The sequence below is a fragment of the Pipistrellus hanaki genome (genome assembly GCF_964339955.1).
Source record: "Pipistrellus hanaki genome assembly, chromosome: 3".
Lineage (NCBI taxonomy): Eukaryota > Metazoa > Chordata > Mammalia > Chiroptera > Vespertilionidae > Pipistrellus > Pipistrellus hanaki.
Window position 1 is genome coordinate 25,361,147 of NC_140505.1, and position 16,876 is coordinate 25,378,022.

The following is a 16,876-nucleotide window of genomic DNA, read 5'->3' on the forward strand; positions in this document are numbered from 1 at the left end:
GATGTTCTCAGAGACATACATTTTTTAAATTAAAAACACTCCCTGGCTTTGCTAGAAGGCTTTGTAACCATGATCTCCCGGATCCAGATCGCTCTAATGAGCCCAAGCAGGAAGGTTCTACTGTCCAAGACATCTCATGTTGCAAGTCAGACCTCCCATGACTCCTCGGAGCAAGAGTGCCTTCCTGGTCTTGGATTTGCAATCACAGGCTTGCCCAGTGTCTCCTGTTTTAGTCAAACAACTGCCAAGGGCACGTCTCAGCAGCCCGATAGTTGCCCTGTTGGAAGGAGAGAACCATGCCCCCTGCACACCCACCCCCCTTACCTACAGGCAGATTGAATACTGTGCCCAGGAGGGACAGATGCCCCAAGCTTCCCCGGAACCACAGGGACAGGACAGGAACCAGGACAATGAGCACTCTCACCCAGGCCTGGGGAGGGGAGAGAGGGAAGGTCTGAAGTCAGGCTGCAGCACTCCCCATGTGTTTCCATTAAACCCCACCCCATGCATTCGCCCTTAATAACCTGTATCCCTCCGCCCATTGATCTCCCAAGTGAGAGGGTTGAACGTGAAAGAACGTTTTTCTACTGTAACTGGGGAACTGAGGTTTGATTTTTATACAATCAAATCAAGCCCTCTTATCTTCATTTTAAATTGTTGGGCATTACCTCAGTGTCTATCTTTTTCATTTTTCAATTTGATGTTTTCAAATTGAGTTTTTTTCTCCTTCAAAACTGTTCTATCAGCTGGCACAATGCCTGCAATATGTGTTTTGCTTCCCATTGAGGCCCACTGTGTGTCTGAACCCTCACCAGAGGGGAGGACCCTGCTATGAGATAAAGGAGGTGTGCCCAAACTTTCTTTTCTTTTTCTTTCTTTCTTTTTTTTTTTTTGTTTTTATTTTTATTGTTGACACTATTACAGATGCTCCCCAGTGCTTAGCCTTTCTAAGGCTCAGTCTGGCTGAGCTTATGTAAGGTAATTATATCTATAAAATTCATGTTAGGCAGAAGCGTGGTCACCTCTGGGCAGGGGAGCAGCAGGGAGGGGGCACCGGGCTGGGAGGGGTGCCTGTAGGGTCCTGGTTCTTGCACCTCTGGGGCGTCTCTAGGTGTCACAGTATCGTCATTGACTGGGCATCCAGAATTCGTTCTCCCTATGTGAAATTTTGTTTTAAAGGTGTGTATTTTTGTTTTTAAATATATTTTTATTGATTTCAGAGAGGAGGGGAGAGGGAGAGATAGAGATAGAAACATCAATGATGAGAGAGAATTATTGATCAGCTGCCTCCTGCACGCCCCACTCTGGGGACTGAGCCAGCACCCAGGCATTGTGCCCTGACTGGGAATCAAATCATGACCTCCTGGTTGACAGGTTGTTGCTCAACCACTGAACCACACTGGCTGGGCTTAAAAGTTTTTTAAAAAGAAAGTGACTTTTGATTGCCTATGTGTGAATACATGGGGCCACCCTGAGCTTGTGGGGGTGGGGAATAGAAAAAGAACACACTCGAACAGACTCAGAGACAGAGCTAAAGTCACAAATAAGTTGCTTTTTGTCATTATAACCCAACAGACCTGTGAGTTCAATACAATAACTAACTACTTGTTCATAGGTTAAGTCACAGGCATGCCAGATTTAGCCAAAAATCAATGAACAATGTCTTAGTGTATGTCCTATGCAATAATTTGAAACATACACTTAAAAAATGACTTGTTATTTGTCTGAAGTTCAAATGTAACCGGCTGTGTTTTATCTAACCATAAGATAAAGGCCGAAAGGTCCTTGCTGGTAAATCTAGTACAACAACAACAGAAGGGTCCCCACCATCAGGCACCATGAGCCCCAGACAGCAGGTGGGGATGGTGGCCAGAGGGGTCAAGGGTCAGCCCTCCACCCCCACCACTGAGGCTGCTTAAATCACCCTTCAGGGCCATGGGTACCTAGTTCAGAATAAATGTCTTCAGAAAAATCATAAATGGGTCTTTCTTGCACCAGAATGTAGTGAAGTGAAATTTATAGCCATTACCTTATCCGAATGTACTAGACCAGTCTCAGAAAGGGAACAGTGATTTGTCCTGCCAACAGCTCAGTGTCCCTCCATCCCCGGATCCCCCATCTTGGGCCTGCCCAGGGAAATGTACCAGGTGGTCATTTCAGATCACAGACCAGAAAGTACTAGATGCATCCTATGACTCTACACACCACACCACAGTCAGGAGAGAAGGACGGTTCTGGTAGGGTTTATTTCACCAGTCTCAGGGTGCTGTAAAGTCTTCCTGTGCAGAAGGTAACTCTAAGGAACACACTTGAAATGCCTCCACAGAACTAGAGATTATAAACCTAGCAATCATCTGGACCACACACACCTGCATACGGCTTGAGTCATCTTTCCTACACAGGCTCTAGGCCAGTGGTTCTCAACCTTTCTAATGCCACGACCCTTTAATACAGTTCCTCATGTTGTGGTGGTCCCCAACCATAAAATTATTTTCGTTGCTACTTCATAACTTGAATCGTAATGTAAATATTTTGCTTTCCAATGGTCTTAGGCTCTACAGCAGTGGTTCTCAACCTGTGGGTCGCAACAAACAGGTTGAGAACCGCTAGCAGGGTCGCCTTAGACCATCAGAAAACACAGATATTTACATTACGATTCATAACAGTAGCAAAATTACAGGTATGAAGTAGCAACAAAAAAAATTATGATTGGGGGCCATTACATCATGAGGAACTGTATTAAAGGGCCGTGGCATTAGAAAGGTTGAGAACCACTGCTCTAGAGCAAAAAGGAGGTAGTTGGGTCTTAGTTTTGGCCAGCAACCCTCCAAAGCCATTGATTGTCCAGATCCACTCCTTTCCTGAGGGTCAGGGGGTGATGAGGGCATGACCCCAGGGTCCTGCCAGTGACCAGGTGGCAGGAGGAACAGGAGCTGGTGTGAAGGGGGAACAGTCCAGGCCTCTCTCAAGGTGCCCCAAAGCCCAAAAGGGCTGTGATTTGCCACCCCCTGGACCAACTAAGAGAAGGCCTCCACCAAGGATGGGGCTCTTGGAAGTTGCAGTTAAGGTGCCCGGAAACCCAAACTGAGAGTCCTCTCCTCTGAGCAGCCATCTGCCCAGCTGCTCAACACTGCCCCCAACGTGCATGTCCATCCGTGAGCCTGGACAGCTCTGTATTGTCGCTGCACTCTGTCCAGGAGCATGGTTGTATCTTTTTTGAGTGGAATGTGGCAAAAGAAGTGGGCTATTTACAAGCTAGAGCTCCTGACCCTAGGTCTGGAGTCTAGTGGCTCTGTGCCTCCTTCTCCTGCCCCTGCTGTGACAAAGGCCTATTCAGCCCTGCCAGCTGTGGAGGGAGGTCCCTTTTCCTCCAGGTCTAGGAAACCAGGCACATTCCTGACTTGGAGGAGGACGCAGCCTCCTCCACAGTGATCCCCTTCATGTCATCAGGCATCTGCCCGTCAGCACGCCACACGTTCAGCTCCCCAAAGATGCCCGTCTCAATCATCTCCTCCTGCCAGGGGATGGAGCAGTTGCCGGTGGCAAATTCCTGGAAGAACTCTGTATCTGCTTTGTCAAAGACCACACCTTTGACTGTGGAAAAGGCCCCTACATCTTGAATGTTCTTGGCATAGACAGTTCTGGAGTCTGGGATGAAGGGGGGCATCAGCATCCCTGTCGGAAGACAGAAAACACAGATGTGAAATGGCTCGGGGAGCAGGGCCATGGTCTGGCTGCTGCCTCCCTGGAGGGGTGTCTGAGTTGCTAACAAAGAAATCAGCACACCTGAGAGGGTCTTGGGTGTCCCCCACAGAGCCCTGACATGAAGGGCAGTGTGTTCTTGCCCGGCATGGTCTCCTCCCCTCCTCACCATAGACCCCATACTGGTGCCGTCAAGCCAGCCTCCCCTGGGCACCGCCGTATGCAGGTCAGACACCTGGAACCCAACATGCTCAGAGATGAGCTTCTCATCCTTCCAAAGCCAGCCTTTCTCTCAAACCTGCTCAGGAGGCGATTCCCCAGTCACCAGACAGAACTTTAGTCGCCCAGGACTGACCCTGCCTCCCTCTCACTTATCACCCGCTCCCTCCTTTCAGCTCATGGATGGGCTGCCAGACCATTGCAGTGACCTGAGGAGTAACTCTGGCTCAACTACTCCAGGTTCTAATCGCTCAGAGCTGCGTGTCCTCACCCAGCTTCGGCTGGTCTGAACCCCTCTCCTGGTGAGCCCCCTTCAGATCAGCCAGGACTCACCTCTTCTCTGACCCTTTCCTGCAAAGGAATTTCTTGACTACTCACTGTTCTGGAGTTCCTGCCACTTAGTCACATGTTTACATACTCTGGCTGTAAATTCTGGGCATGTGATTGTGTCCTATACTTTTCTCTCACAGACACATGCACACAAGCACATACATACATACATACATACATATATGCACACACACACACAAGAGCCTGCACATGACACCTGGTAACAAATGTTGGTTGAAGGAATGAATTTCTCCCAAACAGACAGATTGAGCTATGGGTTCTATGAAAGAACAGGGTATGGAAATGCAAAACAGCAGGCTTGGATCAAAGGCCAGCCAGCATATTCCCTAGATATTACATTCAACCTTTTCCAAACTCCAGCAGGTGTCCTAAAAGGCCTAACCCATTAACACACAGTCCTGGGTGCATGGGGGATGAATAGAGTACTAGAGGGTGGTAGTTTTCCTAGGGGTCTGGAGGGTAGCTATTGGAAAAGCATCAACCAGGTGTCCTTGCTCTGCTGACATTGAGCTAAGCCTAGATGATGACTATAGGATGGGTCAGGCAAGCAAGAGTCATCTAACAGGCCTACCCCTCTCTCCCCCCACCCAGATCCAAAGGCATGCCAACAGTACCAGCCTCGAGCTGTCTCCAATTAATGTCTTTAAAGAGGGGGTTAACTCGGAGCCCATCACAAGTCCCATCTCTAAACCCCAGGCGCTTCTCCGGGTCCTTCTCCAGCAGTGCCTCACAGAAGTCCTTGCTGGCCTGGCTGAACTTGTCAGTGTACTTGACCGCCTCCGAGAGGATCCTCTGCTTGAGCTCCTTGTTCTCTACCTGCACGGTGGAACACACATCATGTTAAACCCCTGCCAAGCCCACCAACATCATCAGAGCTGGCCCCTCAGGCTCCAGGAGACTGGACAGCCCCTGTTGGTGTCTGGGCAGGGCTAGCACTCCTCTCAGAAAGAGGCCGGCCCCTCCTTCACACCGAGGCAGAGGTGATGGGAACACCTGAGTGCATTCTCCTTCCCAGCATAGAATGGCTCAACATCCCCAGTGAAAGGAGTGGAACCCTAAAGGTACTGGTCAAAGTTGAGGTGCAGTACAGTTTAGGGAGTTCTGGTGGACATATTATATATAATCACTCATTAGCTACTCGAGAAAAAAAGAATGACAAGGAACAATAAGTCAACTTCATAGAACTGGTAGAGATGTCTTCTAACTGGATAGAAACATTTCATCTTGTTTTGAATCCGCTTTATCGAATATAAATACACATACCATAAAGCTCCATCTTCAGTGACATGAGGGAAGGGTTTTGATCAACAGCTAGATACTTCACCACCATCACCCCAGAATTCCCCTGTGCCCTCTGCAGCCCACCTTCACCTTGACCTCAGGCAAACACAGACCCATTTCTTCTCACAATAGAATAGATATGCCTTTCCTAAAATTTTCTAGAAATGACACCATTTAATTAACAAGTTTGAGGCCCATTCATGCTGTGGGTGTATTTAGGTTCCTTCCTTCATGTCACTATGGAGACAGAAACTGAAAGACATGCTTGATTCACATTGGGCATCTCATAAAAGCCCATCACGTTTATTAACACACAGCAAACAGGGAGTGTGCTTGGGCTGTGGGTCAGTGAGAGCTCTGAGATGGGAGCTGGGAGCTCCTATTGTGGCCCACCATTGGTCTTACTCTGCTCTTCCAAACTGTTGGAAGTCAGGAGAGAGAACTGGTGACTAGAGGTCAAGGTGGAGCTGCAGAGACACAGAGTGGCTGGTGTGTTAGTTATGGGAGCACTCTTTGCTCTTAGAAGATAGGGGACAGGATTGGGGCCTGGGGCGGACACTCTAGTGTCCAGGCAGAAGACAAGAATGGGCGTGACCTCCATACTGAATGAGGTGGGTGGGTACAGGTACCATGTCTAAAGACTGCCATTCACACCAGGACCCCGAAGGTGCCTCCTTTCTCACCCAGCCTCCACATTCCCGGTTTATGGAGATGCATGGGGCAGAGGAATGTGGGAGGCCAGGGATCAGGGCACAGCATGGGATGTCCACTTTCCTCCAAGACATTAAAAAAAAGCTGGTGTGCTATACCTGAAACAGGTCATGTGGTTTCTTAGCATCATGGGAGGGGGGCTCTTAGTATTCGTCTACACGGACAAAGGCCATCAAAGGAATCAGGCTGGCTCCAGGGGAGGGGTGCGAGTGCTGCTCACAGGGGTGGGCTTGGGAAAGCTCAGGCACCTCTCATCCTGAGCTACGTGAGATGGAGTCACTGTGTCTCCTCTCTCCTGCCCATGAAGGAGCTTCCATGAGAAGCATTATGCTCAAGATTTAAGCAGTTCCCCCATCAGGTGAGCTACAGCACCACCTCCTCCTATGACACCCACCCAACAAGGAGAGTCAACCCCAGGACAGCTGCAGAGGCCACCTCCTACCTTCTCTCCCCGGGCTCGGAAGGGTCCTCTGGCCGCAATCATCTCATACAGCGTGACCCCCAGGGCAAAGTAATCCACAGAAAAGTCGTACTCCTCACCCCGCAGAAGTTCTGGGGCCATGAAACCTGCCAGGCAAGAGCACAATGTGGACTCAGAGACGCAGCTGCACAGAGCCAGTGGTGAGCACAGAGCCGATGCTCCCATGGGCACCTGGTGGGGCTGCCCTGTGCACTGTGGGGTGCTGAGCAGCACCCCTTGACTCCATCCACTATTTAGCATGCCCTCCCCAGTTGTGACAACCAAAAATGTCTCCAGACATTGCCAAGTGCTTCCTAGAAGCAAATTGCCTCTGGTCGAAACCACTGCTCTATACACATGGTGTGAAGCCTCATCTCCCCTTAGATCCACCATGACAGTCAGAGCCATGGTTCTTGCCCCTCAGGCACCAGTGTGTGACCTCGGGAGCTATCTCTATGTGTGGTTGTGAGGGTAGCAAAGGCAGGCACCTGAAAGGGCATGTTCTTGGTTGCGGGCACATCCCCAGTAGGGGGTGTGCAGGAGGCAGCTGATCAATGTTTCTCTTTCGTCGATGTTTCTAACTCTCTGTCCCTCTCCCTTCTTCTCTGTAAAAAATCAATAAAATACATATATTTTTTAATCAATAAAATATATTTTAAAAACAAACAAACAAACAAATAAATAAATAAAAGGGAGATGTGCTTGGCAAAACCAGCCAAGCCACTGTGACTGCAGAATCATTTCTTCCCAAAGAGGTTACAGGAGTCAAATTCCAAAGAACCTCCTGGTTCTGAATACACCTTTATAAGTTTCGCTTTTCGAGGAGTTACATGATAGTCCAGACTGCTCAGACTTTGTAAAAAAGATATGTTCAACTGATCACAACTTCTAGATTTAAAATGGGGTCCTAGAGACGGGCCAATCAGACCACAGGGATGCTGTCATCTCCTGTGAGAAATAACTCAGTGGCACCTCTAGTCTGTTCCACCCAACTCAGTCCCAAACGATGCATCCTTTTCAATCCTTGGGGTCTTACATGACGCCTGGGCAAAGAGCCAGCAAATACCTGTTGTATGGATGAATGAATGAATGAATGAATGAATGAGTTAATGAATAAATACTACTTAGTTACTAATTCCTCCACATATTGACTCATCCCCCACTCCTGGCTGAAAACTCATTGAGGACAGAGATCATGCCGTATAGCTCTTAGAGTATCCCACTTGCAGGCACAGCCCTCTTCATGGTCAATTGCAGAGGCTCAGAGGCTCAGAGGCTCTAGCCCTTGGTGGAGCTTAGGGTTCATGCAGAGGGGCTGAAGAAGAAGGATCCAGAAGGCAGCCCCCTGTGGCTTTGCTGGAGGCCCCAGCCTTATAAGTTACCCTAACATCAGCATCTGCTGCCACTGTTTAAGGGTTACATCCTTCACCTGAGCCCAAATGCTCAGAGCCATGCTTGCATGCACTGGTCAGGGGAGCTACCCTGCTGGAAAGCTTCATCCCTTCTGTTCAAAGAACAGCTGTAGCTCCGTGGCCACAGCAAAGCCTATGGGGCCCTCTGGTGGTTGGCAGGGTCCTCGCACTAGGCACAAACAAGGTCAGGCTATATCCTGGAGGTCAAACTACTTCAAATCCTGGCTCTGGAGTTTTCTGGGCTTTCTCCTAACGATCTGAATCACCCTGAAATGCGTGAGTAGTGTTTCCACTCACTCGCTCATGCCAGAAGTGGAACGTCATAGACTTGGGCTGAGAATCTAGAAATTCAAGATTAGATCTTAACCTAAATAAAGCCACAGATGAGGACGGACACTGTGGTGACAGGTACAAACACCAAAAAAAGCCCAAGCCCCAAAGATTTGGAGGATTCTGTGACACAAACAAGAAAGCCATCAAAGGCGGAAACTTTCAGTAGAGAGGGCACAGCACATTAAAACCAATCATGGTTTTCCAGGTGGGAGGGCTCCTCCCTGCAGTGGGCCCCGGCTCCTGCTGCAGCGGTGCAGGCCCACTAGCCAGTCCTTCTGGTTTCACTCTTTGCTCTGGGGATGAGGGAGCCGCTGCCCTACAAACCCCCAGCCCTCACCGTGCCACCTACCCCAGGCCGTGGGGACCCCCAGGGCTTCACCCCTCCTCTCGAGAGACTCTGCTCCCATCCTTGCTCTCGGGCTCTTACCTGGGGTCCCTGCATAGCCCTTGGTCTTGGTCTGCCCTTCCTTCAGCTCTACGGCCAGCCCAAGGTCGGAGATTCGGATATTCCCTGAAAAGCAAACATGGGCTGAGGTCATGTGTGGCGCCACAGAACAAAGGCACCTGGTGTTCCTGGAGCCCACAGGAGCCAAGAGCCAGCCTCTGCACACATGCATACACGCACACAAATGCTCATGCACATGTTTACACATAAATGTACCTGCAAACACGCATGCTCACACCTACTTACACATAAACACACACTCACGAACATGTGCAGACACACACACATGCGCATTCACACACTCACATGCACACTCCAGGGGGGTGTCATGAGGCCTCAGCACCCAGGAGCCTCTGCCCCAGTCAGACTACAGAGGAACGGAGGGGTCCCATCAGCGCCTGCAACCTGAATTCGGGGCATAACCCACCCAAGTTCCATTTCCTCCTCTGTCTTCTCTTCCAAGCTCTGTAGCAACAGCCTTTGGGAATGCCCATGCATTTGTGTGACTCGGTGACAGAAAGGGAGGTAAATCTAAAGGGATATACGCAAAGGAAGCCTAAATCTCTGTTTCTTTTCTGGTAAGAATCCCAATTTGGCAGAGAAGGCAGAAAGAAAAGAGTGACAGAGTGAGGATTGGGTCATAAAATCTTCACTATTTACCAAGCGTTCCACACACTATAGACACTCTGGCTTAGCTCCCTGTAACACTGGGTGCCGCAGTAGGCACCAAATTTCATCCAAGTCCACCCAAAATCTCCATCTGGAGACAATGCCATTCGGTTGCAAAATAGCTAAAGGAACAGTCAACAACCTTAAGAAATGTCTTGGTGCCACTTAAAGCTCTGACGAGCATATGTCAAAACCAGCCCCTGCCCCCTACAGATGACCCATTGGGCCACAGAGTCCAGCTGGCAAGGGGAGGCCGAGAGAGGAGGCCAGACGGGGAGGCTGCCTAACCTTCGTCATCCAGCAGCACGTTCTCAGGCTTGAGGTCTCGGTAGACGATGCCCCGCTGGTGCAGGTGCTCCAGGCCGCTGAGGATCTGGGCCGCGTAGAAGACAGCGCGTGGCTGCTGGAAGCCAGGGTTCTCCTCGTCCACATTGTAGATGTGGTACCTGGAGGCAGACTATGCGGAGGCCTGTGCTTTTCTGGCATGGCCACAAGAGCGTGAAGATGGTTGGGGTGGAAGTAATATCTTGGGAAAACAGGGAGGACCTCAGAACCCTATGTTGTGTCAGTAAAGCATCCGGTCATTTTGGAGCCTCAGTGTTTAGCCTGAAGAGCCTGTGGCAACATTAGGGCCCCTGGCAGCTGGTGCCCACGCCCTCAAGATCTTTCCCACAGGTGTTATGGGGGAAATGAGGCAGCAAAGTTAGTCCTCTCTAGCCTCCCAGCCCTGGCCTGCAGGGCCATTCTACTACCACCAAACGAACAAGTAAGGGCAGAAGGGGGCAGAGGAAGTCTGCATGAGCAGCCTGAGTTACCCAAATATAAGCAGTCAATTCAGAGTCATGTAAGCCTGACGGCTATTTCACCCAACCCGGACATACAGACTCCTGGCTGGGCCTACAGCAGGACCCTCTCCCAACCTCAATCCCCTGTAACTGTCCTTCCTCATGTTTTCCACTGCCTCTCTTTGCACAGGGGCAAAATATAACAAATAAAAGGAAATAAATTACACTAGATAGCAACCAGGGAGAATAGAGGCAGATCAGGAAACATTAAATATATATATATAGAGAGAGAGAGAAACCCTAAAATCAGCCTGAGAATAGACAGCTGGAATCCTAATATATATAAACCATGGGTCTGTCACATCCACAACAACTAGGAAGCTCAACCAACCGGAAGTCAGTCCCACAGTCAGTGATGGGTTGCCATGGTGACCCAGCACTGACTGCTATGGCTCCAAGTACAGTGACCCAGCACTGACTGCTGAGGGGGTTGTGAATCAGGCCCGGAGAGAGGCCTGAAGAAAGAAGCAGGGTCTGATCCGTAGCCTCTGTGGCAGCTGTTGATCAGCACTTGCCTCTCTCTTTCTTTCCAGCCTGGTCAGCAGCAGCACCTCTATTTCTCTCCAGGCCTCTACCAGGGCTGCTGATCAGCCCTGCCTTTCTGATCAGACCCTGTTGATAGACCCAGAAATGCTGATTGGCATAGAAACCAACCAATTAGAAACAAATCTGGGTCAACTGTGAGGAGCCAATGGCTGCCTAAGAGGTGGAGCTTTTGATGCTGACTAGCATAGAAACCTACCAATCAGAACCAAATTGGCCAGCAGAGGAGGGTAGTTAGAGGCGAGATTAGGCCTGCAGAGGAGGGCAGTTAAGGGTGATCAGGCAGGCAGAGGCAATTAGGGACAATAAGATCAGCAGAGAAGGGCAGTTGAGGGAGAGATCAGACTGACAGAGGAGGACAGTTGGGGCGATCAGGGCAGCAGGGGACAGCAGTTGGGGGTGAGATTAGGCCAGCAGGGGAGGGCAGTTGGGGAGGGACCAGGCCTGCAGAGGAGGGGAGTTGGGGTGATCAGGCTAGCAGAGGAGTGGTTAGGGGGAGATCAGCCAGCAGGCAGAGGCAGTTAGGCAGGCAGGCAGGCAGGCAAGCAGTTAGGAGCTAGTGGTCCCAGATTATGAGAGGGATGTCCCAGATTGGAGAGGGTGCAAGCCAGGCTGAGGGGCACCCCCCCCCCCCATTCAAGAATTTCATGCACCAGTTTTCCAGTCTATAGATATAAAATCTTAAGGGTCCTTTACGACAGAATGACTAGAATGACTAGAATGACCAGTCGCTATGATGTACACTGACCACCAGGGGGCAGATGCTCAATGAAGGAGCTGCCCCCAGCCCGCATGCTCCAATCACCAACCAGCAGTCCCCGATTGACCTGCCATGGTGGCAGTTGGCATCTGCCAGCCAAACTCCTGGTCCTTCCCCCCAGCTGGCAGGTCCCAATCGCCCTATTGGAGCTGGGCCCTGGGCTGGGACAGGGAACCAGGGTGATGGCAGTGGATGCAGGCTGTAAGGGAAGGAAAAAGTGGGGATGCGGGAAAGCAGGAAACCTGATTGGTCCTGATCACTGGCCAGGCTTAGGGACCCCACCCATGCACGAATTTCGTGCACTGGGCTTTTAGTATATTATAATGTTGTGTAGTATGGTACAGTGTAATACAACGTACTAGAGTATAATATAATATAGAACAATCCAGTGCAGTATGGAATGGTATAATATAGTATAGTATAGTATAGTTTAGTATAGTACAGTATAGTATAGTATATGGTATAGTATAATGTTGTAGAGTGCAGTGTAGTATACTAAGGTATAGTGTGGTGTAACATACAGTAGCATAATATAGAATGTAATACAGTACAGTATCATGATCATTTCTACCCTAAGTCATGTTATTTGTGCTTCCGAGGCCCTTCTGCTCCCCTTCTGTGTGACCTTACAGGAGTTACTTAGTCAAGGACTCAGAACCCTCATCAGGAAAATGGGGCCAACTAACTTACTTGGCAGAGTTCAGGGGAGATGAACCAAATGGGAGAATGCAAATAACAGCAACAGCCATGCCCTCTTGTGTGTAAGCAACTGTGACCCTCTTAGTGCCTCACACGCACCAGCCTCCTCTCCACAGCCTTTGAACACCGGTGACATCGTTATACCCATGTCACAGACCGGCACACTGAAGCAAGAGCTGTCAGGTCGCCCAGCTATCAAGTGGGTCTTTCCCCCTCTGAGAGCCAGTGACCTGATTTCCCCTGGGAGCCGAGGACCGGGCCGTCGGATCCCTGGCAAATCAGACACTGTGCATTGCTGCCACCCGGTTCTCTCTGCCGATGACAAGCAAAGCGATCGTTCCCAAAGTTGGCCACATCGTGTTTTCAGCTCTGCCGCCATCCCCAAGAGCGGGTCATTGATGAAGATCATCTTCATTTGCCAGCCTTTTCCATACAAGGCCCTCAACTCCCCTGAGGTTCCCACTACCCCTTTACTCACCCACCCCTCTAGCACTCAGCCCACAGTTCCCCGTGCTGCCCACCCTACTAGCCACCCCCCATCCACACAAACCAGAGGACTAGAGAGCCATAGCCCCATACCCTCATGAGGTTCCTGTATTTCACATGGGACTGAGGACACATCATTTTGAGTATCAGCAAGCGGAAGACGGAAAGGAATGGATTTTGATGGGGCTTTTCCTCAGATGTCACCGTTGCCTTTGCAGTGAGAAGCAGCCCCATTGGCCCCAGAAGTCCCCTCCCTAAGCTGAGCCACTCCAGCCCTCCCAGCCCCCAGCTCCCACACGGAAGAGAGGAACCCCACTTACCTTAAGTCGCCTCCATTCATGATGGTCATCACCAGGCAGAGGTCAGTTTTGGTTTCAAACGCATAGGCCAGAGAGACTATGAACCTGCTGTGTACTTTAGACAGAATCTTCTTCTCTACCATAGCACCCTGAAAAGCAAGATGTCCAAAAATCAACCCGGGTTAGGCCGGGAAGTGACGTCGCCATAAAAGATCAAAATCTGCAAACCAGAAAGCACTCCGACAACATAGACGCAGAGTTGCAGACACATTTTAAAAGTGTTTTGCAAATTCGGATGTGCAAATTAGTCAGACACAGAGCACTTTCCTGCAGCCTCCAGCAAGGGGCACTCCAGACAATGCATCTTAAACATGTCAGGTGGGGGGGTCCAGCTCTGGCTGCCTATTCATTGTTGACTTTCCTTCCTGCCCTTTCTTTTATATATTTGTACTTCTTTTATTTCAGAGAGGAAGGAAGAGGGGGAGAGAGATAGAAACATCAATAATGAGAGAGAATCATGGATCAGCTGCCTCCTGCATGCCCCCAACTGGGGATTAAGCCTGCAGCCCAGGCATGTGCTCTGACCAGGAATCGAACCATGACCTCCTGGTTCACAGGTCAGCATTCAACCACTGAGCCACGCCGGCTGGGCCCCGCCCTTTCTTACATCTAACCAGTCGTCCTGCCAAACTCTCAGTGCCTTTCCTCCTGGCCAGAGCCCTGGACAGCGGACAGCTGAGGTCCCAGCCATCCTGCACCTCTGTTCATGTCCTACCTTTATTTTAAACCTCGTGGTGTCCATTGAACATGGTTTTTAAAGTTGTGTTTGGAATCCCTCTCAGAAGGAGGAGTGTGTGGTGTTGGGAGAGGCTGCTTTCTGTCCGCACGGCCTGAGAAGACCTTGGGTTGACTTCACGTTGTGTTATGTTCAGGAGTGTCCTGACCTTGGGTGAGAAGAGCCTGCAGCGCTCTCATTGCTGGATTAAAATTACAGGCAGACAACCAAGAGGGAGGGATAACAGCTTCCCCCCAAAGTCTCACCACCAGGAACCCTGGGAGGGGTGCTCTGTGGAGGCTGCTGAGCACCCCGAGAAGCTGCGTCCCCCCACCCCCCATTGGACTGTGCAGCGGGAAAGAAACAACGAACCGTGCAGGACAGAGAGTGGGACTGAGGGATGAGCTCCTGAGACCTAAGCAGCTTTCGCTGATCCTGCCCAAATGGGCTCTGACTCCAGCTGGAGAGAGCGGACCCCACTCAGAGGCTCCACTCCCTCCCGGTCCCTGGGACACTGCCCTGGGGGAGCAGCCTGGCCCCAGCGTCACAGACAGGCTCGGCCTCACATAAAAGATAGCCCCCGCCCCGCTCCATTCCCCGTGCGTGCGCCATCACAGCCAAAGCCGGGGCTTGGGAACGCTCCAGAGAGTCCGCGTACAGACTGGAGGACAGTCCCAGACGGCCTCCCCAGCACGGCCACTGCGCGTGGTGGTGCTGGTGGAAACCGAGGGCAACAGGACGTGGCGCGTCACCCACACCAACAGATGCCACGGCCGCTCTCCAAGATGGGACGTCAGCCAAAACCGGTTTGGCTCAGTGGATTAGAGCATTCAGGCCTGCCGACTGAAAGGTCCCGGGTTCGATTCCGGTCAAGGGCATGTACCTTGGATGCGGGCACATCCCCAGTGGGGGGTGTGCAAGAGGCAGCTGACTGATGTTTCTCTCTCATCGATGTTTCTAACTCTCTATCCCTCTCTCTTCCTCTCTGTGAAAAATCAATTAAATATATATATTAATATATATATTAATATATATATATATTAATATATATAAATATATTTTTTAATATATTTTTTTTTAAAAAAAAGAAGGGATGTCAGCAGCCCGCTTGTGTGCAGAACGTGAGGCTGCTAGTTAAGAGCAGCTGGACAGCCGAAACTGGTTTAGCTCAGTGGATAGAGCGTCGGCCTGCGGACTGAAAGGTCCCAGGTTAGATTTCAGTCAGAGGCATGTACCTTGGTTGAGGGCACATTCCCAGTAGGGGGTGTGGAAGAGGCAGTTGATCGATGATTCTCTCTCTTCGATGTTTCTATCCCTCTCTCTTCCTCTCTGTAAAAAATCAATAAAATATATTTTTTTTAAAAAAGAGCAGCTGAACACACAGTGCCACGGGCCGGAGGACCGCAGGGGCCACATGCCGCCTCCTCTGCCACTCCCCTCCGGGCAGGGCGCACGGCTGCTGGCACCGGCCGCTGGCACGGCACAGCTGGGGCTGACTCAGGTCAAGGAGACGCAGGTGAACTAGAAACCGGCCCATGGCTGCACGACGGGAGGGGCTCGGTGTCCAAACAGTAAGGTGAGCCAGCCGCCTGAGCCCTGGAGGGCCCTCCCAGCCCAGGGACCCCACCCCACCCCCATCTGCCAGACCCGAGAGGTGCCCTCCACCGTGCCTGGCCGCGCTGCCCACCTGGTACCCCTTCCTCTTCTTCAGCCTCTTCTTGTTCAGCCTCTTGCACGCGTACATCTTGCCCGTCGCCTTCATCTGGCAGGCCGACACCTCCCCGAAGCCCCCTTTCCCCAGCACCCGGAAGTCCAGGAACCAGTCCTCGCCCGTGGGCTGCGCCTCCAGCCACTTCCACTGCAGGAACCGCTGGAAGTGCAGGCTGCCCAGGAACTCCTGGAACGGGGCCTGGCTCAGGTGGGCCAGCGTGGCCCCCAGCAGGGGCTGGAAGAGCCCGTCCCCGCTCGCCGCCGGCCCTTCCCGGGCCTTGGCCGCCGTCCCTTCGTCCAGGAAGCCGCAGAAGAGCTTGGCCTGGGGGTCCAGGTACTCCGCCAGGATGGCCCGGGCCTTCTGCGGCCGCAGGTCACCGTCGATCGTGTCGTAATCCTCGATGTCCTTCCAGAGCTCCAGGGCCGGCACGTGCCTCCCGTCGGCCTTCAGGAACTGCTGGAAGAGCCGCTTGCCAATGGGCTGCTCCGAGCACACGCTCTGGAACCGCAGGTCCAGGCTGGCCCCGAGGGCCTGGCACTTGGAGAGCGGGGGCAGCTTGAGCTTGGCCCGGTACTTTTTGTCCCGGGAGGGCGGGCCGCTGCTGCCATCGAAGCTGCCCCGGGCGGTGATGAAGGCAGAGTTGGCCACCACCGTCTCCAAGGACCCGAAATCCATCCTGGCGGCGCCCGCCTCCTGCCACTCAGGCGCCAGGAGCCATGAGAAAGGCCTCGGCGCCGATGCTCAGCGCAGGCCTGACCCGCTGCCCTTGGCCTGTGCCCGGTCCCGGCTGCAGGGACAGGAGGTGTCCCGGTACAGGGATGACTGGGGGCCACACCAGGAGCCCCGGGAGCCCAGCTGACACAGCTCAGGCTAAATCCCAGCCCGGGGTTATGGGGGACGCTCTTGGGGTGGGGCGGCAAGCAGGTGCCAGAAAAAGACAATCCCCTAAGCCGCTCCCAGGAAGATTAGGTGGCCAGCCGGCCGGGCTCCTTCCACAGAAGCCAGCTGTCTTGGCAAACCCCAGGACACCTGGGGGCACCTCACTGAGGCCCCAGAGATCCCGTCTTTCTAAGCCGCCCCTGCAGCCCTTTGGCCTCAGCAGCCAAGAGGCCGCCCATTGGTTTCCTTGCTGAGACAGGAGGCCGGACTCAAGGGAGAGGGGCCCCAGGAGAAAC

At 51.9% G+C, this 16,876-nt stretch overlaps 1 protein-coding gene across 1 annotated transcript; it reads right to left on the minus strand.

The window, feature by feature from the left end:
* Positions 1–2,718: 2,718 nt before the first annotated feature.
* On the minus strand, positions 2,719–16,376 carry GRK1 (G protein-coupled receptor kinase 1; the record flags this gene model as incomplete). The annotated part of the gene is made up of 7 exons (XM_084878218.1): positions 2,719–3,675; positions 4,887–5,088; positions 6,707–6,831; positions 8,897–8,980; positions 9,872–10,029; positions 13,237–13,364; positions 15,678–16,376. 7 exons carry the CDS (start codon positions 16,374–16,376, stop codon positions 3,377–3,379), a joined length of 1,695 nt encoding a protein of 564 aa, XP_084734344.1. The 3' UTR covers positions 2,719–3,376.
* Between the last annotated feature and the right edge of the window lie 500 nt (positions 16,377–16,876).